We start from the raw sequence: 26,652 nt of genomic DNA, 5'->3' as shown, positions 1-26,652 counted from the left end.
GTTAAAAATGTGCAAGGATGATCTCAGAACACTGCATAAACAACTCGGTAACTTCATATATCTCTGAACATCTGACAGATGAAGAAAAGTGGAGAAGCAGCTTTTCCTTTTACGCTTCACAGATTTCATTAAACCTCAGTAATCCTCCATGTTCCTCACATAGCCTCTATTATTAGCTTCACACAAAAAACAACCTATCATTTTATTGCAGCATTTAATTAGCACTCATCATACTGTTATTTAAATGATTTTTTTCACCAACCTTTTATTTATTTCTAACACTCTTCTCTAACTTTTGTTTACTTGATGACTTTTTATGTCTGTGTAAATGTCCTTTATTCATTTTATGCTTTATCTTATCTTTCTAATTCTTTCAGTGGCGTAATTTGGTTTTTTACTCCTTAAGGGCTTTTATTTTGTAACAAGGGGCTGCTCATACTTGCCTGTTGACAAATAAATATTCTTTAATAAATTCATTGAGAAAAGGCCAATTAGGCCCAAGTGTCTTCTTGTCAGCCACTCAGCTGTTTCTTTTTCTAACTAAATTTGTATCTAATTAAATTCTTATTTAATTCTGTTTGCGTCCAGATGGTTGTGAAATCATAAGCATGTTCCAGTCATATCTGTTATTATCCATGCAATTCACTTTGTAAATGTTTTTTTTTTACATTATCATTGCTAGCATTACACTAATTTCCATTAGCACCTCAAAGAGCTTTGTGATGTTAGTTAGCACCAGGCTAGCAGTGGTGTATATTCACTTCTAATAGCAGTTTTTTCAAGCTTGAAACCCTTAACTGGCATTCAAGTAACTTATTCTGAAATATTATCACCAAAAAAAAACCCAGTCAGCTGCTGTTTACACCATATCAAAATTTTATGATGAATAGACCAATCGAAACTGTCCTGAACTTAAAGCTGGTCACAGAAAATTATTGGAGGAGCCTGTTAACCTGTTAGCTGCTGACCCACCTACTCTGGTAAGAGTTAATTGTAAGGGCAAAATATGGGAGGGTAAAAAAAAACTGTAATGATGAAAACAAGAGAAAGCTTGTGAACAAACTTTAAGTTGCCTTGACAAAGCCTTTGTCATGAAATCTCAGGTGGTTGCTAAGGTGTTGCTAGGCTGTTGCTATTTTATCCCAAGTGATTGCTGAAGTGTTCCTAGGTTGCAGCTATGCTATCTCAAGCACTTGCTAAGGTGTTGCTAGGCTGTTGCTGTGTTATTCCAGATAGTTGTTATGTTGCAAAACCATTGCTATGGAATCCAAGGTGGTAGTGTTATTAGGCCATTGCTATGCAATCCCAGATGTTTGCTAAGGTATTGCTCGGGCATTACTATTGCATCCCAGGTGGTTGCTATCAGTGTTGCTTGGCCATTGCTATGGTATCCCAGGTGGTTGCTAAGGTGTTACTAGGGCATTGCTATGGTATCCCAGATGGTGGCTCATGTGTTGCTAGGCCATTACTATTGTCTTTCAGGTGGTTGCTATTGGTGTTGCTTGGCCATTGCTATGTCATCCCAAGTGATAGCTACAGTGTTGCTAGGTCACTGCTTTTGTATCTCAAGTGCTTGCTAAGGTGTTACTAGGCTCTTCATATGTTATCCCAGATGGTTGCTAAGATGTTCCAAGACCATTGCTATTTCATTCCAAGTGGTTGCTAAGGTGTTGCTTAGGGCATTGCTATGGTATCCCAGATGGTGGCTAAGGTGTTGCTACACCACTTGTATTGTATCTCAGGTGGTTGCTATAGGTGTTGCTTGGCCATTGCTATGGTATCCCGGGTGGTTGTTAAGGTTCCCTAATGCTTTTTCTAATTTAGTAAATGTTTTCAAGCCTCTCTCCTTTAAATTTGATTAGATTTTTTTTTACATTTACAAAGTAGAGCATTTTATTGAAGCTATTAGAGTGGACAAAACAAGCATCACCAGCTTATTAGAGTGGAGGCTCTCAAGTCAAACTGGAGTTTGTGGCTTCACAAGAACTGTCTAGTCTTCTGAAGGTGAAGGCATCGCTTTAAAAGCCACTGAATGAGAGGGCAAGAAAAAAGGATTCTATCATAGCAGCATTCAGTGTGCCATCCATTAACAGTGCTAAAACTGTCATAAATTCTAATGCAATTAATTAATACATGATTGTGTTATTAACATGCAATCAACAATCTATTAACATGTTATTAGCACACTAATCCATACACAGACTGCCAAATACCCATGAGAGTGCACATGTCCCACATCCTCAACACCCAGCGTTCCCAAAACTCAGCAATAAAACCCCCAAAGTGCTGTGGTAATCAATCTAGACAGCTTCAGGCGTTCTCCTGTTCCTTAGCAAATAAACACATTCATTAGCGAGCTAAAGCCAGCTGCCGTCAAATGCTGGAGGAAATATAATCTGTCACAGGCTCCAGGCGCCAAATTCCCACCATCCTGGGGATTCAAACACCGAATGTTCCTCGTGCATACATGGCGCAGCGAAAAAGATCAGGAAACATACACAGTGTTCATTAAAACAACAAAATATTTGTCAGAACGCAAAAGAAATGTTCTTCACCAAACCTGCATCTCCACCACTGTAGAGTAAACTTTTCAGAAGTACTTTGTTCCTCTGAAACAGAAGCGCAGAAGTTTAATCTGATGTTAAGAGCTGATCTTTGTCTCTGAAAGAACTCTTTGAGATTATCAATTCGAGTCAGATCAAATGTACCTAATCCATTCCCTTTGAAAAACAATCTGTCTCAGAGCCTCAGAGCCTCCGACACGGACTTTTTTAGTAGTTTGCCAAAAAAATCAAATTTACACAATTTTACTCCTTACGCTCACATGTAACTGATCAGCCAAGACACTTCATATCAAATAGACTTGCTTATGTGGTTTCTGGTGCTGTATGACATTCTGTTATCTATAAATGCTGTGAAGATGTTAGGTGTGCATTATTATGCTGTTATAAAGTCTTATCAATCCAATAACTTATTAAGCCAATAATAACTTATTTACAAGCATTATTAAGCAACAACTGAAATGAAGTGAGCATTTTCCATAGCACTTTTGTGTATTATTCATCACAATCTTGAGTCCAGAGTCCATTATTAAGCCTTATGAATCCAATATTCAATAATAGCTGAAAATTAAGTTGCTGTTTATTACGACTTTATTAAGCATGATGAGGTGAAGAAAGCACTTTCCAGAGCCCTTTTATTTGTGTATTATACATCACAATCTTGAAAACATTAGAGTCCATTATTAAGCCTTATGAATCCAATATTCAATACCATGCCAATAGCTAATAATGAAGAGGTTGCTTATTACTACTATATTAAGCAGTAACTAAGGTGAAGTAAGCGCTGTCCAGAGCCCTGTTATTGGTGTATATCTGTGAAAATGTTAGATGTCCATAATTAAGCCTTATGAATCCAATGTCATGCCAATAGCTAATAATAACGTGGGTGCTTATTTCTACTTTATTAAGCAGTAACAAATATGAATGAAGCACTTTTCAGAGCCCTTTTCTTTGTGTCTTATACGTCCCAATCTTCTGAATATGTTAAAGTACATTATTAAACCTTATGGATCCAGTATTATGCCAATAGCTAATAATGAAGTGGTTGCTTATTACCACTTTATGAAACAGTAACTAAGGTGAAGTAAGCATTTTCCAGAGCCCTGTGATTGGTGTATATTTCATTGTAATTTTGAGAACATGTTAGATGTCCATAATTAAGCCATCATGCTAATATCCAAAAAGTGGCTGTTATTACTACTTTATTAAGCAGTAACTAAGGTTAAGCAACACTTTCCAGAGCCCTTTTACTTGTGTATTATACAACACAATCCTGTGAACATGTTAGAAGTCCATTACTAAATAACTTATCAAGCCAATAGGTACTAATTAAACAACTACTTATAACTATTTTATTAAGCAGTAACTAAGGTGAAGCTTATTTCACCTTAGTTATTGCTTCATAAAGTAGTAATAAGATGACAGTTAATTAGTAATTATTTGCTTGGTTATTTAACAGCTGTTGCATTGATGAGGTTTAATGAGGACACAATCATGGATACCTTACATGTGCAATATAATGCAAAAATAAACATGCAAGGAAAATACTTTTCCTGTCAGTTACTGCTTAATAATGTAATAATAAGCAGCCAACTGATCAGTAGCTATTGATCTATCAATAAGGCTTAAGAAGGGCATAATAATGGACAGCTTATATGTTGTTTAGAAGATTATGATACATAATACACAAATAAATCCTCAAAAAAATGCTTATTTCACTCTTGTTACTGCTTAATAATTTAGTAATAAGCAGCCAGGTAAATAACAGTTGTTCACTTGATACATTTTTTAAAAACAATAGGAATAATAAGGCTTAATAAGGGCATAACAATTGACACCTAACGTTGTTGACAAGGTTGTAAAGGTAATACAGATCTGGAACATTATTATTACAACTTAGTTGATGCTTATTAAAGTAGTAATAATCAGCTAGTTAATTAGTAGTTAATGGCTTAATGTATTTAACAGCTTTGAACTCCTAAGGGTTAATAAGGACATAATAATGGACACCTAACATGTTGTGCACAAGATTATTATGTATAATAAACAAAGTCATCTGGAAAATGCTTGTCTCATACTAATTACTGCTTAATGACATAGTAATAAGCTAGTAAATTACGAACTATTGATTTAATAATGCTTAAGCACATTACAGGGTCATATATATGTTCCCCTATACTTGATGATTTAGGCATGCAGTTAGCACGATGCTAATTGGTGGGGTATAAGCTCCCAGTACTACATATATTAGCCTCATAGACTCCAGTGCAAACTAAAGAAGCAGGTATAGTACTGGAACTATTGTTTAAACACACCCTCACCTGATGGATTGAGCAGCCTCCAGGTGATGGAGGGATCCGGCCTGCCGTTAGCGAGGCAGCTCAGCGTGACGTTGCTGCCTTCGTTCACAGTGATGTCCTCCGAAACTCTGTATATGTTGGCGGGAACTGAAGGAGAGAAAATAAAACAAAAGTTAGCACATCAAATAGAACAATGTCACTAAATTAACTTGAGCAGGGAGACACCACGGAGCGTAGATGTATTCCCCAGAGACTGGCAGATGGTTCACAGCCTCTTTAGTAGACGTCGAAGGTATGTGTTCTCATAATGTGATAAATAATAGCTCTTAGAAGATATGACACCGACCTGATGTGAAAAAAGACTTAAGTGCAACATAAATTCAATCTTGAAGCTGACACCAGAGAAAAGATTACACAATTCAATATTAAGCAAGTATTGCATAAGATGACTGCAGGCAACTTCACATTTGCTTCACGGTAACTTATAAATAAACTGGCTTCTGGTTTAGTGTAATCTCCCTGGCCGCTTTATTAGAAACACCTTGCAGTTGCCCTCGTGGGCCACTTTATTAGAAACACCTGCCTTGTACTTCCTCTAACTGGCCACCTTATTAGAAACACCTACCTTGGACTTCCTCTAACTGGCCACTTTATTAGAAACACCAACCTTGTATTTGCCCTCATTGGCTACTTTATTAGAAACACCTACTTGGTATTTCCACTTACTGGTCAAACAACTAGAAACACCTCCCTTCAACTTATACTAACTGGCCACTTTATTAGAAACACCTGCCCTGGACTTCCTCTAACTGGCCACTTTATTAGAAACACCTACCCTGGACTTCCTCTAACTGGCCACTTTATTAGAAACACCTACCCTGGACTTGCTCTAACTGGCCACTTTATTACAAACACTGCCTTTGTCCTTACCCTCACTGGTCACCTTATTAGAAACACCGACCTTGTGCTTACTCTAACTAGCCACTATATTAGAAACACCTTCCTTGTCCTTCCCCTCACCGACCACTTTATAAGAAACACTCACCTTGTGCTTCCACACACTGGCCACTTTATTAGAAACACCGACTTTGTTCTAACACCAATTTTGTGCGAGGTTTAGAAGGTTGCTGTAATGCTGGACTGGATTGAGAGCAGGGAAATGTTTAAATGCTTAACACAGAGCTATAGAACTCAATGAGATTTTAATGGAGACTCTGCTAGTGGTTCTCTGGCACGGAACCAAGCAGTTTAATCCGTAAAATCACCACTAATCACTCACAAATGAGATTTTAACTTCTTTATGCCTAGCATTGATATTTCCTGTTGAGGGAAACCTTCTCTGTGAGCAAAGCGGAACAGCAGAAGTGCTGAATGAACGCTGCAATCAGCAGAGATGTCAACAGAGAATCCTGTGGACCCCTCTGCGCTGATATAGTCAGGGCAGCCCATCCGTAGCAAACATAAACCTTCCACAGACAAACCGACGAGACGGCTTTGATGAACGTTCGGATCGGACCTGCATATTCATCACCCAGAAGCGTGGTATAAATGAAAGGCTTCTGCTCCCCCGGCGTGATTTAGCCTCGCCACGATTTAGCGACGGACAAAGAAAGACGAGGCCGCGAGGCTTGTGCATATTCTGCGGGAGAGGAGAGGTGTAGCGTTTCTCCATGGGTCAGCATTTCAGCTGCGATCAATCACTCGGCGGGGGACGTTTAATACATCATGGCGGTTCCCGAGCGGCATCGCTAATTCAGCGCACAGCTAGCAGAGGCGTGATGCAGAATAACAACGACGTGGGTCCCTCTCGGAAAGTTTGTCTTAAAGCGTTGATTTCACAGATACAATCCGAAGAACAGGTGACGGTCTGTGCATACTTGATTCAGCACTTAACCATTCAGCAAAACAAATAGCAACCACCAAGGATGGAGTGACAGCACTTCATTTGTCTAAGCAAGAGGCAATCCATACATTCTCTTATTGAAATCCCTCTCCTGCAGCTCCACCTTGCCGATCTACAGTTTGAGACTGAAGCTCATCTGTACAAGGTAGGTGTTTCTAATAAAGTGGCCAGTGAGTGGAAGCACAAGGTAGGTGTTTCTAATAAAGTGGCCAGACAGTGGAATAAGAATGTAGGTGTTTCTAATAAAGTGGCCAGTTAGTGTAAGTACAAGGTAGAGGAGGAGCGCAAGGTGGGTGTTTCCAATAAAGTGGACAATATGTGGAAGTGAAGATAGAGTGTTTCTAACAAAGTGGCCAGGTAGAGGAAGTACAGTGTAGGTTTTTCTAATAAAGTGGTCAGTAAGTGGAAGTACAAAGTGAGTGTTTCTAATAAAGTGGCCAGTTAGAGGAAGTACAATGTAGAAGTTTTTAATAAAGTGGTCAGTTAGAGGAAATACAATGTGAGTGTTTCCAATAAAGTGGCCAGGTAGTGGAAGTACAACGTTGTTATTTCTAACAAAATGAAATCAGAGGTTCTGCTGTTGGTGCTGACTGCAGATGTTAAACGTATCAGTTTATTTTTGACAGACATTTTATAATTAAGTCATCAACTTTTAATAAAAACCCTGGTGACGTTTGTCTTTGTCAGTGCTGATTTACCATTTGCATGTGAAAAAACACAGCCACTCCATCTTCATGCCCTCTGGGTATTCGAGCTGTGAGAGTGCTCAGCTTTTGCTGATGATTGGACTAAAATGGCATCAATTAGCCCCACTTTGCTCCCCCTCAGAATTTTAGCCCCGTTTTCTTTTGAGAGGGATATCGTTATTGTACCAGTCAGCATGTTGGGTGGACACAGTGGGAACCCTGACCCAGGACTGGATTACACAGAACCAGTCAAAAGTTTGGATACATCAGACTCTTTTAAAACATTGAAACTATAAAATAAGTTATATACATAATAGTGCAGTGACCGTTAAGTTGAATTCTTCAACAAATGCTTGGCTGGTTGCTCAAAATTGTACATTCAGTTTACTTTACAAACTTATTTTCAATGGAATTCCGCAGACTTTTCCAAATAAAGGCATAATTAAAGGGTTAAGATGTAAATAACGTCATTCAGAGTGGCTTCATGTGGAATAAACCGTTCTAAAGTTCCAGAAAGTCTAAGTCAGAATTGTTCACAAAGCTCGCTCACAGAAAGTTATTGCATGAAATGGTCATGGATTCAATGTCTGATGCCTAAGACATTGTGTTATGACAGTTTTGAGAAGGTCTAGGCCTAAAACGTAATTTTCAATACTCAAGTATGGTGGAGAAAGACACCAGTTTTAGCTTTAGCACTATTTTACTATCATCAACAGTGCATATAAAAACTAACACCTTGTCCTGACAGCCAGCGACGCTAGCAAGCGACAACGACAAAACCAAAATGCTCCCATTATAATCAATGAAGCTGTCTACACCAGCTATGAGCAGCAGAGCTAAATGTAGTTTGTTGCTCAGACATCCTGAAGGCTTCGTGATGTGATGCAGTACCACATTTGAACACTCATTTGCTGTTAGGACACAGTGTCCGAAGACTCTGTTCCAGTTTGACGGCCAGGCTGAGTTATCAGTCTCCTTAGGAAGTGAGATTTCAGCTCTATCACTGACCCTCAGCCAGGCCAACAAAACCCAGAGAACTGTCCACCTTCTAATGTTTGTCTTTAAGCCTTAGAAGTCACACTTATCTCCAGCAATAGTGATCTTAGTGGCAGAGCTGAAATCTGCAGGGTCACTGGTGGTTTTGGATAGTAAATAAAATGGCTATATTTGTGTTGTAGATCCCTGGCTCCTATCACCACCACTGCAAAGAAATCTGAGTCAATTTACATGCAATTATAGTTACTTGAAATCTGCATGAAACTAAATTGCACAGTTCATTTGAAACTCAGCCGCAAAAGTTGCAAATGTCACAATTTCATGAAACTTGCTGAAACAGCCAATAACATCACAGTTGGAAAGGGTTGCATCCAAACAGTGGCTGAAAAACGCAACACTTTATTTGAATAGTCCACTTTATATGTTTTGTAGATAATAAATTTACTTTCAAGTTATGTTGAACTAAGTATCTAAATTGGCCATAATTTTCTTTAACTCTAAACCTGCTCTAATCCTAAACCTCAATCTAAAACCTAAACCCAACCCTTGCCCTGGTCCAAATCCTAACTCTAATCCCACCACTGTTTAGCACCAACTGAGTTTCAACAGATAGTTTGTTAACAATTTGAACATCTATAGATAATCTATAGGGGACTATAGTGGACTTTCCAAATAAAGTGAGACCAAAAAATGAAAGGTGAGATGGTCTGTTGGACACTTGAAAAGGAGATACTCCTCAATCACTTGAGGCCAGGTTGGTATTTTTTCATTTTGTCATAAAAATGCTACTTAAAATTAACTTGGTAACACTTTCTATGAATGTCGCCTTTGTAAGCATCTATAAACACATTTATAACATGTTATAATGTATTCATAAGGCATTATAAACATGGTTATAAATATTTACAAAAAAGAATTACACTGAATAACACATTATAGCCATGTTTATTATACATTATGAATTAGTAATATAATGCATTATAAGTAGTGTTAATACCATGTTATAATGTCAGTGCCAAAGAAGTCAGTCCCAGCTTGGAGAGCGTAAAGTAAAGACAAATACCAAGCTAACGGTGGTGAACATTACCTTTCCCACATTGGGTAAAACACTGATGGCAGCACTAGTTTAAACTCTAACATTTGAAGCCTGTAATGTGCTTTATTATGTATGTTTTAGTGTTTCAGTAAATCCTTCAGTAAATACTTCAACTTGAAACCTCACTCTGAACACTGGAGGAGGCTTTAGTACAGTACGCTTCACTTTACTTAGAGTGGACAAATACAACTTATGAGCTCTTATAATTTGTTATGATCAGTACTTATAATGTATTATGTTAACAATTCATAATGCATAATAAGCATGGCTATAATGTATAATGCATTTTTATAAATATTTATAGCTGTTTATAATGTCTTATGCATGCATTATAACATGTTATGAATGCGTTTATAGATGCTTACCAAGGTGACATTCATAGAAAGTGTTACCATTAACTTGCAAATAGATTACATGCTACAGATGTGTTTATACTGCAAGAATGACACTACAGATCAAACAATATTGGCCGTTTTATTTGACTAGTGGAGTAACCGAATATGTTGCAGGCAACTTCCAACATGCAATTAGTTGCATGAAAGGTTTGCTGTGCAAAGCCAGCCTAACTATTTCTGCACTGAACCATGAAATAATGATATAAATGACTAAATTCAAATCTTAATAAATATCTAATAAGCACAAATTGAATGGATTGAAAATTCAGAATCTCCACTTGTTTCAATGAGCTATGAGTCAGAAATAACTGGCATAAAATCACAGCATGCTTTGATACCTGAGGCTTCTATGGCTTAGAGACAAATGTTAGAAGCTGGACAGATCTGTGAGTTTTGATTGTCTGTCTGAGGGTCAGTGATACAGCTGAAATCTGGAGGGGGATAAAAATGCTCTCACCTGCTCAGGAGACTGATAACTCAGCCTGGCTGGTGAGCTGGAACGGAGTCCAGGGTTTATAACTCAGCGAGGAGACATTACTGGAGCGTCTGGATTGTCGTTGCTGGGGATTGTTATCTAAGTTATGGCCGCTCCTGTGGCCTCTCTGCCTCGGCGGGGGCCTGGGAGACGCTCCGTCCATAACTCTAAGGGACAGGGAGAGGGGCCCTGCAGCAGACGCCTTGTTTTTCCGGGATGGTTAATGCTTTTTGTTGGTTTATTAGTTCTCTTTGTGCGAGGTGACATCGGCTAGCAGTTTGTGCTAACAGAGCGGTCAGTGGGTGAGCGATGAGGGCGAGGTGAAGGTGATGTGAGGATCAGGAGAATGAAAAAGATGCATGACAGTGAAAGAGTGACAGATGGACATACAGCCAGGCCAGCTAACTATACCACGACTCCTCCACACGAAGGGGCATAACTTCTCTTCAAAAATGCAAAAGTATGAGCAACCACCACTCATTTTTAGCCGCTAGCATACATGCTAACAACAGTAGTGACTTAGTTAGCTAACAAAACTCTCACAGCGGTTAGCTGCTTACATTTTTCTCCTCAGAGTGCGAAAATATTAGAAAAAGCCACTTTTTCTGTTGTTTCTAGCATGAATGCTAATGGTATTAGCTACCCAGCTAGTTAGAACTTCATGAGTAAACTCCTATCTAAGTTAGTCACTTACAGAATGTAAATATACGAGCAAAAAACACTCCTTCTGTAGTTCCTTCTCTTCAAAAATGCAAAAGTATGAGCAACCACCACTCATTTTTAGCCACTAGCATACATGCTAACAACAATAGTGACTTAGTTAGCTAACAAAACTCTCACAGCGGTTAGCTGCTTACATTTTTCTCCTCAGAGTGCGAAAATATTAGAAAAAGCCACTTTTTCTGTTGTTTCTAGCATGAATGCCAATGATATTAGCTACCCAGCTAGTTAGAATTTCATGAGTAAACTCCTATCTAAGTTAGTCACTTACAGAATGTAAATATACGAGCAAAAAACACTCCTTCTGCTCACGTTTTTCTCCTCAGATTGTGAAAATATGAGCAAAAGCCAGTATTTCTGTAGTTCCTAGTGTGTATATGATGTTATCATATATCATTATCCCCCCTCCACCAAACTTTACTATTGGCTGTCTGCATTCCGGGAGGTAATGTTCTCCTGGTGTCCACCAAACCAAGATTCATCACCAGACTGACAGAGAACACATTTCCACTGCTCCAGAGTCCAGCAGTGGCATGTTTTACACCCCTCCGGCCGACACTGGGCATTGTGCAAAACTTGAACTTAGGCTTCTGCGCAGCTGCTCGGCATTGAAACCCATTTCGTGAAGCTCCTGATGCTCAGTTCTTGTGCTGATGACGCAATTTAGAACTATTTAGTGAGTGATGCAACAGAGGATAGGCGATTTTTATGCACTTCAGCACTGAGTGGGCCGGCTGTATGAGTTTGTGTCGTCTACCTCTTTGTGGCTGAGCCGTTGTCGCCCCTAGATGCTTCTATTTCACAATAATAGCAATTACAGTTGTCTGGGGCAGATCTAGCTGTGACTGAAACACCTGAACTCAACAGTTTTGGCTGTATAGTGTACATGCCAGGTTTGAAGTGGACCATATTAACAAGCACAGCGAGGTAGTCAAGAGAGTTTGGTTCAGTTCATCAAAAGCTTATAAGTCCCTCAGTTTGGAATCCCCAAATATTTCAGTCACCAGAACGATCAGAAAGTGTGAGACACCCAGACCTTTAGATTTGTTAGCACTTTAAGTCATGTAGCGTATCTAAGGCTTATGCTTCTGTCAATAGCGCTAAAACTAAAAGTCAATGCTGCTGTGTGCCACCAACGCGATAAAGACAATCTCTCGCTCAGCGGTGAGTTACGGCTCCAGAGGAGCTGGAGGAGGTGGACGCTGGACGGTCAGTGTTGGACTCCTCGTGTGACGGAGCTGCTGATGAATGTGTTTACTGTCACTGCGCTCACTTACTCGCTCGCTCGCTCCCTCACTCACGCACTCACTCACTTGCTCGACTCGATCTGCCGGTGAGTCATCATCTCCTCTTCCTCCTCCACTGCAGATACACTACAACTCACAACACCACATATTCACTGTGTCTCTCTCCCATTTCTCTCTCTCTTTTTCTTTCTCACTTCCCCCCTCCCTTTTCTTTCTGTTGGTTTCTCTTTCTCCCTCTCTCTCTCTCTCTTGCTCACTCCCATTTCTCTCTCTCCCTTTCCCCTTCTCTCACTCTCTCTCTTCTATTTCTCTCTCTCTCTCCCTCTGTCTCTCTCTCTCTCTCCGTCTCTCCCTTCCTCTTTCTCGCTGTTCGTGCTCTCTCTCTTCTATTTCTCTTTCTCTCTGACTCTCTCTCTCTCTCTCTCTCTCTCTCTCTATATATATATATATATATATATATATATATATATAGTATGTATGTATATTTCTCTCCTCCACTCTCTCTCTCTCTCTCTGTTTCTCTCTCATTAATTTTTTTTTCCTACTCCTTTTATTCTACTTTTTTACCTTGTACGACATCCCTCTTTCTCCCAGACGGCACCTCCACAACTCCTCCCTCCCCCCCCTCTCCCTCCCTCTCTCTCTCTCTCTCTCTCTCTCTCTTGCATTGCCTCGAAATAGAAAGAAATAAGGAAAGAAAAAAGTGAATGTGCTTCTCTAACACGCATGAAATTGGAACAGAAGCCGAAGCAGGGTCTTACAAAACGGCCTCACAGAGAAATATTTGTAAAACCCTTCACAGCCCACCCCCTTAATCCCCCCACACAATGCAGAGGCGCTTTAATATTCAGTCTATGCAGTCGACGACTGCAAGATCTGATCCAACCACTTGACCTTTCTTCTCCTCTCCTTGACCGTTTTCAACCCGTCCGCATGTACATAACAGCACGTCCAGGGTCGACAGCACTGAGATAAGTGACAAAAGTGAATGTGAACATGCATGTTGCTAAAGTAGGCATGAGAATGTGCTTGTTTACTTCATTTCAGACATTTGCGAGTCATTTTAAAAACAGACAACCATCTCCCGTTAAGGACGTCATGCTGAACAGACAAGCGACGGAAGACGAGCGCCAGGCGTACTCCCAGATGTGCGTGAAGGTTTTATCCGGATGTTGGAGGAACCTTGTTGGTACAGATGGCGTAACAACGTCTCTTCCTTTTAACACTGGAGGAAAATCACCCGCAACGAGTCACTTTGCACGGTGCGACTAGCGACGCTCACGCATCTGTTCTCTACATCGCTGCGGATGTCAGCGCTGATGATGCATCGGCTCTGATCTCAGCTGAAATGAATTAGATCCTTTCGCGACGTGAGAAGTCAACTCCGTAGACAAATTTTCCACTTGGAAAACATCTCCTGCAATTTGTCATGCCATCCTGTGGCGGCACACGGCTTTATCACTGAAAGGGAACGTAGTTTTTTCAATGTGTCGGCATATTTCAATGGTTAAGACGTAAACAAAGTCATTCAGAGTGGTTTGGTGTTTAATTCCCCAATTCTAGGGATACCTACAGTGTCTGAATTGTTCACAGTGGTGGTGATAGGAACCAGACGTCCACCAAGTTATTACATGAAATGGTTGTGAATTCACTGCCTGACTATGTTTTATAATAGGCCTGAAATGTGTTTTTAAAATTATATACGGTAGAGGGGTATGTCCAGGACATTGTGGGGCAAAATAGTCCTGAAAAAAAAAAAAATCCTCATTGTTTTGCCATCGTCAACATGTTTTTTGGTGGTTTTCGATAATAAATAAAATGTCTATATTTGTGTTGTAGTCATGGCGACCCCTGGTTCCTATCACCACCACTGTAAAGACATCTGAACCATTTCACACCAAACCACTCTGAATCTCTCGTTTACATCTCATTTCATTATGCAGAAACGATCAAAAATTGGTGGAATTCCCCATTTGAGGATACAATAGCTAACTAAACTAACTTAGCGACTGTTAATGCTAAACTTTAGCCTCAAGGCTCTCCAGGACAATGTATAAAGAGTCATGTTAATTTATCTCGGCAAAGCCAACTATGTCTTGGCGTCCATTGTTTGTTTAGCTTAAAATATTCCTACTATTTATTCATTTAATTTTCATATATTTGCACATTCTGCAGGCCTGATGGGATGTCACAGCCACCAAAAATGCCCATTATAATGGTTCCTATGACACAAAGTGGGCGTGACTTTAAAAAGTTGTAGGAAAAGTTGTAGGTATATTTATTGACCACAACAGATCTTAGACTACTCAAGAAGCACTGATGTTAAAAGGATGCATGTGGAATGTAATTTAGATAACCAATCAGCAGCCCAGATTTTGGAACATGCATTGGCTCACAGATAAGACTGAATACTTAGATATTAAAATTTGGTATTGAATGATAGAACTTTTGATAGCATTGATGTAAATTGGCTCATATCATAAAGGTTTTATCCAAGGCCAACACTGTTTTCACCCATTGATGAACTCTGAATTTGACTCTTTTCAAGTTATTGATTCTAGATTTGATTCTGGTTGTTGACTTTGGGCTGTGATTGTTTTTAACCTCATATCCTATTGTTTAAATTCTAATTTGGACATTATGCAGCTTCTCCTAGTTTCATTTAGAGTCTGACTGATACATCATTTGACCAGTGATACCAGCTGATATTGACAATCTGCGTTTTTGGTATTTGCAAAAATTATCTTAAAAATAATTTAATTGATTTGAGCTTATGAAGTTGTGCTATGCGTCCATCCCCCAGGGCCCAATGACGGCCATGAGAGCTGGCAGGAAGGTGCGGCACGAACCCCGAGTGAGGACGAAACCCTTCAAGGACAACAAAGGCAGAAAGAGAACCACAAATTAGTGGTGGGCGGCGCATGATACACAAGCCCCACCTCCTGGGCACTTCCTCCTGTTCCGCAGCGAGGCCGCTATATTGCCCCTCACGTACAATCCAGGTGGCCGAACTGGGGAGTGGGGACAGCCCCCTCTCACAGCTGTCGGCAGACTGCCTAAGAAGTGTTACAAATGAGAACCGTCAATCACATCAGTCAGTAAAGCACTGTTTACCTACAGCACAAATTCAATAATAAGTACAAAAGGTATTGGAATTTTTACCCCCTAATGTTAGAATGTTGGGTATCCCAGGTGTTTGCTGGGTGGTCACTATGGTATCCTAAGTGGTTGCTAGGATGTTGCTAGGTGGTTGCTGTGGCATCCTAAGTTGTTGCTAGGGTGTTGCTAAGTGGTTACTATGGTTCCTCACATGATTAGTAGAATGTTGCTACTTCTTGGCCATTAAATGTTGGCCACTCAGCTTCTAGTTTCATTGCCCACCTTCAAAATGTTGGTCTCTAAATGTTGTTTAAACACTGTTTCAAGGTTTTTACTACAGGAAAACTACATGCGCTCAGTGAATGAACGCTGGGTAACCCTTGGCACTGCGCTTTATCCCGTTTGACTTGCGATCGTTTGATCAAACCTTGTATTTCTTTGTGGCTCTTTTTGCCCACCCAAAGCCCCTCCCTTGCTTTGACACTCACCCTGGGGAAGCTCCCAGCCTAAATGTTTAAGCCAGCCTTGCTAATTACCATTCCGCCGTTCGGCCAATAAAAAGCTAATCGCTGCAAAAGCAGTCACGGCCTTGAGTGCCTCCTCAGAAATAGCTGTCAATTACGCGCCTGCCGGGAAAACAGAGTCATCCCCGGTCACGGGCAGCTTTGGCGAGGCCACGGTAATGTGTTCATCTAGTGCGACATCAGACGAATGAAATAACCTAGCCTGAGGGGAGAGAGAGAGAGAGAGAGAGAGAAAGAGGGGGAGGGAATATGGAGAGAGAGTGAGGCAGACAGGAAAATGAAATACAGATAAAGACAGACAGACGAAAAATAGCCAGAGAGGGAGGGAATGGAAGACTGATGGGGGCAAGAGAGAGAGAGAGAAATAGGTAGAGAGACAGCAAGGGAGGTGAGAAGAGTAAGTAGTGGAACTGACCCGCTCCTTGACCCCTAGAGAAGCAATCAGTAAGCAGGCAGACGGGGAGAGTGACAGCGAAGGAGTGAGTTCCTCCAGAAGGGTACTAAGGGGAGGGGTGCCATCAATTCTGCCAGCCGCAGGGAGGGCCGGGGTCCGCTGGGGTCGCCAGGCAGCGACTCCGTACACAGAGCGGTCAATTAAATACACTCTCACACCTGGCACATGGGAGATGGCTTCTTCCTCCCATGCAGACAGTGAGGCAGATGAGGTTTTGAATGAAAATGCTGAGCAACCAGAGACCAGGAATCTCCAGTGTTCCAAAAGGGCAAATTCATCTCCTCTCAATGTAAATGCAAATAATAGAAGAAAGCACAAAACAGATTTGTCAAGACACGGAATGGGTGTGACGAAAACGACCGTTGAGCTGTGTCCAGCTGGAAGCTCTCAAAACTTGCAGGTGACTAGCGTTCTTGAGAAACCCTCAGAACTGAATGCTAGTTTTAGAACTAGAATAGTGCATTTCCTGAGGAAAAGGAGTGATTGTGCAGCTTAAGCAGTTGCTAGGTGGTTGCTAAGGTATCGTAAGTGGTTGCTAAAGTGTTACTAGGTGATTGCTAGGGTGTTGCTGAATGGTTACTATCGTATTTTGGTTGGTTGCAAAAGTGTTGATAAGTGTTTGCTATTGTTTCCTAGGTGTTTCTTGGTGCTTGCTAGGTGGTTGCTATGGTATCCTAAGTGGTTGCTAGGGTGTTGCTGAATGGTTACTGTTGTATTTTAGTTGGTTGCAAAAGTGTTGATAAGTGGTTGCTATTGTATCCTAGGTGTTTCTAGGTCCTTGCTAGGGTGTTGCTAGGTGGTTGCTCTGGTATCTTAAGTGGTTGCTAGGTGGTTGCTATGGTATTTCAGGTGTTTGCTGGGTGGTTTCTATGGCATCCTAAGCTTTTGCTTGGACATTGTTAGTTGGTTGCTATGGTATCCTAAGTGGTTGCTAGGCTGTTGCTAGGTGTTTGCTATGGTATCCCAAGTTATTGGTGGGTGGTGCTAGGTGCTAGGGTGTTCCTTGGTGGCCGCTACGGTATCCCAGGTGGTTGCTGGGTTGTTTCTATGGTATCTTAAATGCTAGCTAGGGTGTAGCAAAGTGGTTGCAATGGGATCCTATGTGATTGCTTTGCAACACTACTGAAGAGTTTGCACAGGATAGATAGACATTATTAACATCTATGCTAGCATAGTCCCATTTCCCTCCCCTCCAAAATAAATGAAAGAAAAGTTCAGAAGGTCAAACATGCTTTTCCCAGTGCCTGTCTCTAGAGGAAGAGAGAGTCCAACCTTCGGATCAGAATCTGAAGAATCGGAGTTCTGGAGCTTCTGATTCTAGATCTTTCAATTGTAGACATTATGATTCTACACCTTCCCATTCCATCAGATCTATACCTCCCAGTTTGATACCTGTTATGTCTATAGCTTCTGAATCTATACCTTTCGAATGTACACCTTTTAATTCTATATCTTCTCATTTTACACTTTCAAATACCTTTTAATTCTAGATTTTCTGATTCTGTGATTCTAATTCTGAATCTATACCTTACAAGTGTATAACTTCTGATTCCAAACTTCAAGACCAGTGGTCTCCAACCTGGTCCTGGAGATCTACCTTCCTGCAGAGCCAAGTTCTTACCACAATTTGCCACACCTGCTCCAGCTAATCAGCCTAATCAGAAACTATACCATACAAATCTATAACCTTCCATACTTCTAATTCTAGACCTGCGGTTTCTATGATTCTAATTCTGAAACTATACCATACAAACCGATAACCTTCCATATTTCTAATTCTAGACCTTCTAATTCTAGTTTTTCTGATTCTATATGATTCCAGCCCTGAATCTATACCCTAGAGACCTATAACATCTGATTCCAAACTTCTTATTATAGACCTCCTGGTTCTGTATATTCCTAATCTGATCCTTCCAATTTGATTTCTATGGCTTCTATACCTTCTGTCTAGGTACTTCCAACACTGGAGCCTTCTTCCTAGTATTGTAGGACTCACTGGATTTGGCAGAAGGCTCCAATGTACATAAGCTCATATAGTAATGACCTCCAGTGAGATCATCCCTCTCTTTCCAAACTCCAATACACACATGCACAAACAGCTTTAACTGAGAAGTCCATAAATATAATCAATCTCTTGCAATACTGGAACACTCAGTAATACAAATGGACTAAAACGCAAAATAAATTCTCACTGAGAAACTAGATCAATTGAATTTGGCAATAAAACTCTTCCAGAATCCTCTGGACTCCACTTCTCCTAAGCAGGAAAGTAGATGCCCTCAAACAAAATAAAAGCAAGTGGGGAAAAAAGCAAATGGGCGTGACGGCATCTTAATTAGCACAATCAATTATGCAAATCAAATTTTTCAGTTTACCCTTTTGAAAGTGTTAAAGGTGATTGTGAGCATGGTTGCTGCCTTCGCATCTGAAAATCGCAGTCTCATAACACCTGTTTTCAACAACAGAGATAAATTTAAACTTAATAATTATTGAGGCAACTGTGTGAAGAGCATTCTGGGAACAGTCATTTGTAGCATATTTTTAAGACTTGAAGACTTCTTCAGGAACACACTGCAAAAATTATCTTCTCAAGTGAGGTCATGTTAAATCTAGTCAATAAATATCTCATATTTGTCATTCTCAGATTGGTTTTCATAATATTATAGGAGTAATGAAGTTATTTCTGGACATTGTACCTGTTTTAAGACATTTAATCTACTCCATTCATCTTTAACTGTCAATATACCACATTTAATTCAGACCTTGCAAAGTGATTCCTTTTGTCAGGCCAAAAGCCCAAAAATGGATGAGAAACTAATCTGTAAGTTGGGAAAAAGTGCACTGTATGACCCACTGTATGTCCACCAAAAATGAGACCATTTCCAGGGAAACTGTCAGGCTGGTGGACATCTTAGAGGTTAATACCATTTTTTACATTTGCTGTTAGCTACCAAAGTTGCATTTAAATGAGTTATAGAAAGTTATGTGTTGCTAGTTAAGGTCTTGTTTCCAGCATGGACATCCTGAAGTCTTTGTGACAAGACAGCCCTTTTCATGGCATGGACCCTGCGAGATGTTGGAAACATTCCTTTGAGATTCTACTCTTAGTTTACATGATTGCATCTGTAGATTTTTCACTTTCATGCTGCGTCCTCCCACATCCCAAAAATGTTTTATTGGATTCAGATCCACTGACTGGGAAGGCCACTGAAGAACATCGAACTCACCGTCATGTTCATGAGAACAGTTTAAGGTGACTTTCGCTTTGTGACATGATGCATTATCGTGCTGGAAGTAACCATTAGAAGATGGTCAATTGTGGCCATGAAGGGATGCATATGGTCAGCAACAATGCTCAAATAGGCTGTGGCATTCAAGTAATGACTGATGACCAGTTTCGGTGAGCCTGTGCCCACTGCAGCCTCAGCTTTCGGTTCTTGGCTGACAGAAGTGGAACCCAACATGGTCTTCTGCTGTTGTAGCCCATCCACCTCAATGTTCTATGATGCTTTTCTTTTCATCACAGTTGTTTAGAGAGGTTATCTGAGTGATCGTAGCCTTTCTGTCAGCTCGAATGAGACTAGCCATTCTCTACTGATCTCTCTCATCAAAAAGGCATTTTTGTCCATAGAACTGCCACTCACTGGATGGTTTCTCCTTAATACACCACTCTAAGTTACTCTAAAGGCTTTAGTGCATGAAAATGAGATCAGCAGTTATAGAAATACTCAAACCAGCCTGTCTTTTAATTGCTGTCACATTATTAACCTACTAGATAACTGCACAAATGCATGTAGGTTTACAGATGTTCCTAATAAAGTGCCTGGTGAATGTAAATCACTACTTTTCTTTGCAGAGTAAAATTTCTCAAGTAGCCTTGAGGCAATTGACAATGTAACATCATTCATGAAAAGTTTCCATCTATCTTCTCTGTCTGGCTTTAGAAAGTTCTGGAGATCTTTTCTTTCCTGCCTGTTGTTATGCTGGTTAAACTGATGATTTCCTTTACAAAACACAGGGGTTTAAAAGATTTTAACATTGTTATTATATCTGTTGCTAAAAACAAAAAGAACTACCAAACCATACTAAAATCAAAGGTATCTTACAGGTTCCTCTGTGGAAAGCACTGGCACAGTAGCAAGCACCACCTCCCCACATACACCCCCACTCCAGTCCCCCATGATAATATCATCAATTAGTCTTTGATCTTGGAAAAGTTCTATCAAAATCTTCTGTTAATTAAAATGGATGATTCTTAATTCTCTGAAGATTTGAACAGTTTGGAATTTAAGATTAAATATAATCAAATCAGTGCACAGATTAAGAACAGAAGGCCGAACATCCAGAGAGAGAGAGAGAGAGAGAGAGAGATGGTGAGAGAGGAGATATTGGTGAGAGTCTCTGATATTAAGATAAAGATATTGTTGTTATACATATTTTATTATGTCTAGTTTTATTGCATTGCCTTTATGCATGCTTGTGTCTTATAATTGGTTTGGCAACATAACATAGAAACAGATACACAAATAAAACCCATTAAACTGAACAGAGAGAGAGAGAGAGAGAAAGAGAGAGAGAGAGAGACTGGAAGAGAGAGAGTGGGGAGTCTCAAAGAGAGAGAGAAAAATGATATAGAAAGAGAGAGAGAGATGAGAGAGAATAAGAGTCTGAAAGAGAGAAAAGGAGATAGAGCAAGATGTGACAGAGAAAGAAAAAGAGAGAAAGAAATAGGACTCTCTGTTTTTCACCCTCTGACACTCTTTACTTTTTTCTGTTACTGATAATTTTTTAGTCTTATCTCTCTCTCTCTTCCTTCCTCTTCTTCCTCTTCATTTTCTCTCTCTCTCTCTTTCTTTTTTCATTCTCTCTCTGTCTCTCTTTAGTCCCTTCTCTCTCTCTCTGTCTCTCTCTCTACTTTCAGTCTCTTCTCTCTTTCTCTCTGTCTCTTTTCAGTCTCTTGTCTCTCTCTGTCTCTTTTCAGTATCTTCTCTCTCTCACTCTCCCTCTTTCTGTCTCTCTCTCTCTCTCTTTTCAGAGACTCAATTTCATGAATTGACTTCTGCTGTCCAACAATGAACTTGTTTGAAGTTTTAAGTGGTCAAGGCAAGCGGGACAGCTGCCCCTTACCTGTACACGGGCAGTGTTATCTCTTCTCCCTAAGAAGGGCAAAGTGGGACTTCTGAAGAATTGGAGGCCTGTGGCCCTACTATACTATACAGACTATAAAATACTATCTAAATGTCTTTCCAACAGACTGAAGCAACACATACATTTGGTACTGCATGCTAATCAGACTCACTGTGTACCTGGTCACACCATAATGGTTAATCTTTTGTTTGTTTGTGATGTGATTGATTTGTGTGGTGTGACTTCATAGACCAGGAAAAAGCATTTGATAAGGTTGACCATTCTTACCTTTTTAGTACCCTACAAAGTTTTGGGTTGGGGAGAGTCTTTTTATCCTGGGTTTAGATCTTATAATCTTGCGCCTCAGTCATGCTTAAAGTTGGTGGTGGGCCCAGTTGTCCGATTAAGATGCTAAGGGGACTTAGGCAGGGGTGTCCTCTGTCTGGGCAGCTGCATAGCCTTGCAATTGAGCCTCTGTTATGCAGGTTGAGGTCTAAGCTGCGGGGGTTGTGGGTGCCAGGGTTAGCTGATACGGCGGTGTTGTCTGCATATGCAGATGATGTAACTGTCTTTATTAGAGACAATGAGGATGTTCAGGCCTTGACTCAAACTCTGCGCATGTATGAGGGCGCATCTTCTGCCCGTGTAAATTGGGATAAATCGGAGAGTTTTGTTTTGGGACAATGGCAGGGTAGAGGGGCACCAGTTTTGCCAGCAGGCCTATGGTGGGGGTCGCAGGGTTTGAAGTATCTTGTTGTATTTATAGGAACAGCAGCATATCAGGATAAGAATTGGGAGGGAGTAGTGGAGAAGGTCTGTGCCAAGTTGTCTCAATGGGCTTGGGTCCTGCCTCAGCTGTCCTACAGGGGAAAGGGTTTTGGTGGCCAACAACTTGATTGCCTCAATGCTGTGGCACAGGTTCACTGTGCTGGAGCCACCTGACCTGCTGATCAAGGAGATCCAGAGAAAACTGGTGGATTTTTTCTGGACTGGCCAACACTGGACCCGTGCTGCCATCTTATATCTGTCTGTGCATGAGGGAGGTCCGGGTCTGATCAATCTGTCCAGCCGAATAAGGACTTTCAGACTCCAAACGGCACAAAGACTCTTGTATGGCTCAGGGTTGGCGTGGGCTGCCACTGCCTGTGCTCTGCAGGGATGGGTGGAAGACTTGGGCTATGAGAGACATCTGTTGCAGCTGAGAGAGATGGACCTGTCTGGGACCTCTGCTTTCTATTGGTCTGTGCTGAGGGCTTGGTCCTTGGCACTTAGGACTACCAGATCTGAGGTCCAGCTTTGCTCTCTTGTTGAAGAGGAACCTCTGTTCTACAATCCTTTGATTTCTAGTCACAGAGCTCACCTTGAGAAGTATCCGCTTGCGCTTTCAAGGGGCAGGTATTACGAAACTAGGAGATCTGAGAGTTGGTGAGGACTGGAAATCTGGTGAAGTTCTAAGTGCTGCAACTGGTATTTTGTCTGTTTGACTGCTGCAGAGAATCATAGGAGAAGTGATCTCAACACTGCCCACTTCTCTTAGGCAGGCTGTATAGCACCACTCAGGTGGAGACCAGGAGCCCTTCCCTTCTCTCCCTATTACTGCAGAAATAGGGGATTATCAGGAGCAGGAGGGAACACTTCTTTCGTTCAGGACTCCACAACTAGCTGACTTTGCAGATGTATCCAAGAAGGCACTGTATGACGTCTGTGTGAAAGTCCTTCACAGAACTTCACTCGATGGCTTGAAGGAATCGAGGTGGTTGGGTTTGTTGGCACCAGGCTCTTCTCCACAAGGCAGTTGGAGATCCCTGTACAAGCCCCCAATCGAGAAGTGTACGGGGGATCTGCAGTGGACACGTGGCGCATATCAACCCAACTATAGTGAGTGAGTGTCCTTTCTGTGGGAGGGAGGAAGCTGTAGAGCATTTGTTTCTACACTGTGTCAGGCTCACAGGTCTGCTAAACTTACTGAAGGTTTGTTGTCGTGGTCTTGGAATACTGTGGACAGATAGTCTCTCTGTCTTTGGCCCAAAATATGTTGCTGCTCTTAGAGATAAGCTGTGTTTATTGAACTTTCTGGTAGGTCAGGGTAAACTTGCTGTCTGGCTTTCGAGGAAGAATAAAATACAGGGCAGTGGGACGCTGGACCCTGAGCTAATGCTGAGAGCTGCAGTACAGATTAGGCTTAGAATCGAATACGCTTATTTTAAGATGACTCATAACCTGCCTGCCTTTCATCGAGTGTGGGGACAGGGTGGGGTCTTATGTGAACTTAATGAGGGGGGGGCTGATTTTGACCTTTTGAAAACAATTAGTATTTTCTTTTGTTTTTTCTGTTCTTCCTTTTAAAGGTGGGCAGTGGGGGTTTGAGACCATTTGTATGTGGCTAGAATATGACAATAAGACTGTGTAGGGTACTGTTTAAATAAAGTGGGTTTACAAGTCAAGTGTCTCTTTTCAGTCTCTTCTCTCCCTCTCTCTCTCTCTCTCTCTCACTTTCTCTTTTCAGTCTCTCTCTTTTCAGTCTCTTCTCTCCCTTTCTCTCTCTCACTTTCTCTTTTCAGTCTCTCTCTCACTCTCTCTCACTCTGTCTCTCTCTCTCTCTCTCTCATTACTGACTCCTGTATTATTAGCTCCTCCATCACCCAAACCTGCTGAATGCAAACTGAATCTCTCTCTCTTTCTCTCTGGGGTTCGGGAAAAAAGTGGTTCGTACTTTTTTTTGGGGTTCAGTAGATGAGAGTTATGAGTGAAAGAAATTTCCCAAAGAGCTCCATATTTCACGTGCGGAGGGAGCGAGGCATTGTGGGGGGATTACAGCCATCCGTTTGCGTTAGCGCCGCCGGCTCGCGGCTTCCGTGTCTTATTTTCGCCCATTGGAGCCGAGAGGCGGCTATTTGTTTGCTGATTTACGACTGTGCTGCTCCAGAGAGTCTCCTGAAGCTCACTGTAATTAAATGTCCTCAGAACCAGCAGGAAGTGCGTCATGGAGCTGTCACTATGTTGCTAGCGGCTAAGCAACATTAGCTCCTCTCTCGTTTGCGGATTGCAGTTCAGTCCAATAAGCTTCACTGTGATAGCAGTACTTAGCCTCAGTGACGCCAAAACAACATTAAAAGAATACATTGCGTACGGGAACAGTGCCTCCTGACCAAGGTTGCCAGATTGGATGTTTTTCTTTGAAGCGGCCCTGGAAAACAATTTCTTAACTTGCATTTTAGGTCAAGAGCTAAGCAATAGAAAGGACCCTAAGAAAATGGAACCTTGGGAACACTGAATCTTGAGAAAATTGGAACATAGGACCCTGGGAACAAATAATCATGAGATCATTGAATCCTGGGCACAAAGGACCCTGAGAATATAGAACTCTGGGAAAATAGGATTTTGGGAACATAGAACCCTGAGAACATAGGGCTCTGGGAACATAGAACCCTAGAAAGAGAACCTTGGGAACATAGAATTCTGAGAACCCTGAGAACATAGGGTCCAGGGAACATAGAACCCTTGGGAACATAGGACGCTGAGAACATTGAACCCTGGGAATGTAAGACCTTGGGAACGTAGAGCTGTGAGAAAACAAGACCATGGGAACATAGGGCCATGGGAACATAGAAATCTAGGGATATAGGACTTTAGGAACATAGATCCCTGGGAAGATAGAATCTTAGGAACATAGAACCCTGAGAACATAGGGCCCAGGGAACATAGAACCCTTGGGAATATAGGACCCTAAGAACATAAAACTCTGACAATATAAGACCTTGGGAACATAGAACCCTGGGAACACAAGACCTTGAAAACATAAGGACCTGGTAACACAGGACTTTGGAAACATGGGGCCAAGAGAATATAGAATCCTGGGAATATTAGACTTTTAACATGGGGAACCTTGGGGACACAGGACCAAGGGAACCTAGATCCCTGGGAATATAAGACTTTGAAGATCTGGGAATATGGAACCCTGGCCACAGAGGAAATTGGAAAAAAAATGACCTTGGGAACATAGAACTCTAGGAACATAAGGCCTTTTTTAACATAGAACCTGAGAACATAGGACCTGGGGCACATAAGACCTGGGAACATACAGCTCCTGGGAAAATAAACAATGGGAACATATGACCCTGGGAACATACAGCTCTTTGGAAAAAAAAGGACATTGGGAACATAGAAACCTGAACATATAGTGCTGGGAACACAGAACCTTAGAGAACAGACAACATAGAACCCTACAAACATAGGACCCTTGGAATATAGATCCCTGGAAACACATGGCCTTAAACATTGAGCCCTGGGAGCATAGGACCTTGGGAATTAAGACCTTGGCTAAAAAGGGCCATGGGAACACAGAACCCTGGGAACACAGGACCTTGAAAAATATAACCTTGTGAACACAGAACCCTGGGTACGGAAGACTTTGGGAACACAGAACCCTGGAAACATAGGACCTCAGGAATATAGAATCGTAGGAACATAGGACACTGGGAATATATAACTCTGGGAAAACTAGACCTTGAAAACATAAGGCCCTGGGAAAATAGGACCCTGGGAACATAGATATGCTCCCGTCTTTTCTAACTTGCAAAATAGGAGCAAAAGAAGTGTAATAAGTGTAATAAGTGCAGTTTGCTTTGCCAGACAGGATCCGAGGTTTCTGTGCGTCTGTGAGGTTCCAGAACATTTCGTTTTGTGCTGGGTTAATAGGAAAGTTGATTAGCATGCATATTCTAATCTCACAGTGTCTCTCGTCTGTGTGAGCACCTCTCTCTCTCTCTCTCTCTCTCTCTCTCTCTCTCTTCTGTTTCATCACTCTCCTAATGTGAAAAAAGCATGCGGTAATTGCAGCATCGCAGCTACCACAGGTTAGCCGTGTTAACATTCAGAACGTACAGTTAGCGTCCTCAGCTTCGGGGGAGGGCCGCCGTACTTGTCAAGAACGATGTTCCACTGTAGACTGAGCTCAACTCGCACACTCAGAGAGAGATAGAGAGAGAGAGAGAGAGAGAGAGAGAGAGAGAGAGAGAGAGAGAGTGATGGCCCCAGAGTGCACTGAATGCAGTATTAATCGTAGCTTG

The 26,652-nt window shown here is 41.3% G+C and overlaps 1 protein-coding gene across 1 annotated transcript in view; it reads right to left on the bottom strand.

The window, feature by feature from the left end:
- LOC118802366 (limbic system associated membrane protein) overlaps positions 1–26,652 on the bottom strand; it is a 329,028-nt gene that overhangs the window by 40,079 nt on the left and 262,297 nt on the right. The window contains exon 3 of the mRNA XM_036562884.1: positions 4,883–5,008. Coding sequence (XP_036418777.1) covers positions 4,883–5,008 — 126 coding nt within the window. The remainder of the gene's footprint in view (positions 1–4,882; positions 5,009–26,652) is intronic.

The sequence above is a fragment of the Colossoma macropomum genome, unplaced genomic scaffold, assembly GCF_904425465.1.
Source record: "Colossoma macropomum unplaced genomic scaffold, Colossoma_macropomum, whole genome shotgun sequence".
NCBI classification, from domain to species: domain Eukaryota; kingdom Metazoa; phylum Chordata; class Actinopteri; order Characiformes; family Serrasalmidae; genus Colossoma; species Colossoma macropomum.
Note: the sequence above shows the minus strand (reverse complement) of the source record. Positions and strands in the feature narration are given on the sequence as shown.